The sequence below is a fragment of the Octopus bimaculoides genome, chromosome 11, assembly GCF_001194135.2.
Source record: "Octopus bimaculoides isolate UCB-OBI-ISO-001 chromosome 11, ASM119413v2, whole genome shotgun sequence".
NCBI lineage: Eukaryota > Metazoa > Mollusca > Cephalopoda > Octopoda > Octopodidae > Octopus > Octopus bimaculoides.
Window position 1 is genome coordinate 53,120,116 of NC_068991.1, and position 2,451 is coordinate 53,122,566.

General features: G+C 34.1%; 1 protein-coding gene across 1 annotated transcript in view; it reads right to left on the reverse strand.

Moving 5' to 3' along the window:
• The window catches only part of LOC106873168 (serine/threonine-protein phosphatase PP1-beta catalytic subunit-like), a 32,016-nt gene that overhangs the window by 14,249 nt on the left and 15,316 nt on the right, over window positions 1–2,451 (reverse strand). Inside the window, 1 exon segment of the mRNA XM_014920400.2 lies at window positions 2–87. Within this exon segment, the coding sequence (XP_014775886.1) occupies window positions 2–87 (86 nt within the window).

Below are 2,451 nucleotides of genomic sequence, written 5' to 3' on the forward strand. Positions count from 1 at the left end.
TCTTTTCATCTATGATAGCTGCAATTGGCAGGCAATTAAAGCAGTCTGTAAAAGTTTTCCATAGACGTACATTGAATCTTCGTTTACCTAGAGAAATTGAAATACAAACTCAAATATATGACTATAAACCTTTATAACTTCTCTTGAATAAAAACCATTCAAAAAGTGAAGAAATAACATTAAATCATTATTTTTCAAAGTAAAACTTTAATATTATAGATTATAATCAGACATTTCTGTGATATAATTCAAACTAAACTGTTTAGCATTTAAATTGGCCATATCTGACCCAAATATTCTACTTGTTTTATGTTCAAATTGGCTAGACCTGGTTTCTCACACCTACCCTACAAATTCATTCTAAAAGTAAACAACTGCATCATTGAAATCTCAAAACTATGAGATGATGCATGATTTTAATTCAAAACAATGTGAATGGGTAAGCATTACATTTGATAGAATAATCAATGCTAAAGGGTCAATAATGAGCAACACATTACTAAAGTTACAAAGCAAGCTTCTTATCCACATAACTACACCTGCACCTGAGGATCTTTTCTAGCAAAATCACATTCTTAACATAGCTACAGTTGCATTCCAATAACTGACCCTACACTTCAAGGTACATGAAATACATGAAACCCCCAAATAATTCTTGATATCCTACAAAGCTCAGTGACAGGTCCACTATGGAGTCTTGTCCCTGCATCTGAAATGTGCTTCTGGAGCAACCAAATCTTCAGCTTTGATCAACTGTTGATTCTGTAAAAGATGCAAGCATTCACATATCTAGAATGGTGCTTCAGTCACACATGTACCAAGATATTCACAAATATGTTTCAACTACTAACCTTAGACTAGTGATTTCCAACATGGGGCATACACCCCCACTGGTGGGGCATGGGAGAATTGTGGTGGAACCTTTTCTTCCTTTTTTAATGGGGATGGAATTGTGAAAATCTTTTTTTTTTTTTCACAGCAAACATACTACACCTGTATTCAGCCTAGCCAAACCGATCCCTCCAACCAAGTACACTGTGTGAAGACTGTTTGCTACAGTATAAGTGCTATCTATTCTAATGCCCTAGGGTGGATATTTCTTTAAGGAAACTATATAATTATGAGAAGTCAATAAATTATTCTTTTTATGTTTGCCACCGGTAGAATATACATTCTTCTGGAAAGTTATAGTGGGAAAGAAATAGATTGGGAAACACTGTTTTAGACTTCTCTCCTCTGAACTAACTTACAGTGTACAACTTCCACCCAAGCTAACAGAAGATTAAGTTGAACATTAAACCTTATTCAATAGGCAATGGAACCATTCCTCATCCTCTCACTAAATTATTTTTATAGCCGAGTGCTCTTTCTATCCTTAATTCACTCAACTACAAGGAAGTAGTAGAACTTATTTTATTATGTCAATTAACAGCAGGACTGAGACATTTACATTGCACAGGAACACAACACAAAAACAGAAATAACAAGGTGGGAATTAATGGCTACATCATCAGTGACCTAGCACCTTTGTTGTGTTTCTAATGAGAGATATAGTTATATATTAGATTTACTCACGTATAAGTCACACTCCTAATTTAGTGCTAAATCTTGGTATAAAACTTTAGCTTTGCCTTGTCAGAATCAAATATAATTTTCGTACGATTTATGAGTAAATATAGTGTGTGTGTAAATATATATGTATGTATGTGTGTGTGTATGTATATATATCATCATCATCGTTTAACGTTCGCTTTCCATGCTAGCATGGGTTGGACGACTTGACTGAGAACTGGTGAAACCGGATGGCAACACCAGGCTCCAATCTAAATTTGGCAGAGTTTCTACAGCTGGATGCCCTTCCTAACGCCAACCACTCAATATATATTCATATATAGTTATATTTTCCTTATGAAAGATACAGACCACATAGAAGTGCTTAAGTCAAGCCTGAGACTTTAGATAATTATAATATATGGAATGGAGAAAGTTCAAATCAGGTAAACCACAATGAACAGATATGTGTATGGATTTAATTAAGATAAAAATTGTCCAAAGGACATGTATTGATATATTAAAAATACATATAAAAATATATAAATATTAAAAATATATATGGACATATAAATATATGAATATACAAACATAGTAATAATATAATGAAGTATACGATTACTCTTACTCTTTTACTTGTTTCAGTCTTTTGACTGTGGCCATGCTGGAGCACCGCCTTTTAGTTGAGCAAATCGACCCCAGGACTTATTCTTTGTAAGCCTAGTACTTATTCTATTGATCTCTTTTGCCGAACCGCTAAGTTACGGGGACATAAACACACCAGCATCGGTTGTCAAGCGATGTTGGGGGGACAAACACACACATACAAACATACACACACACATACCTATATATATATATATACATATATACGATGGGCTTCTTTCAGTTTCCGTCTAC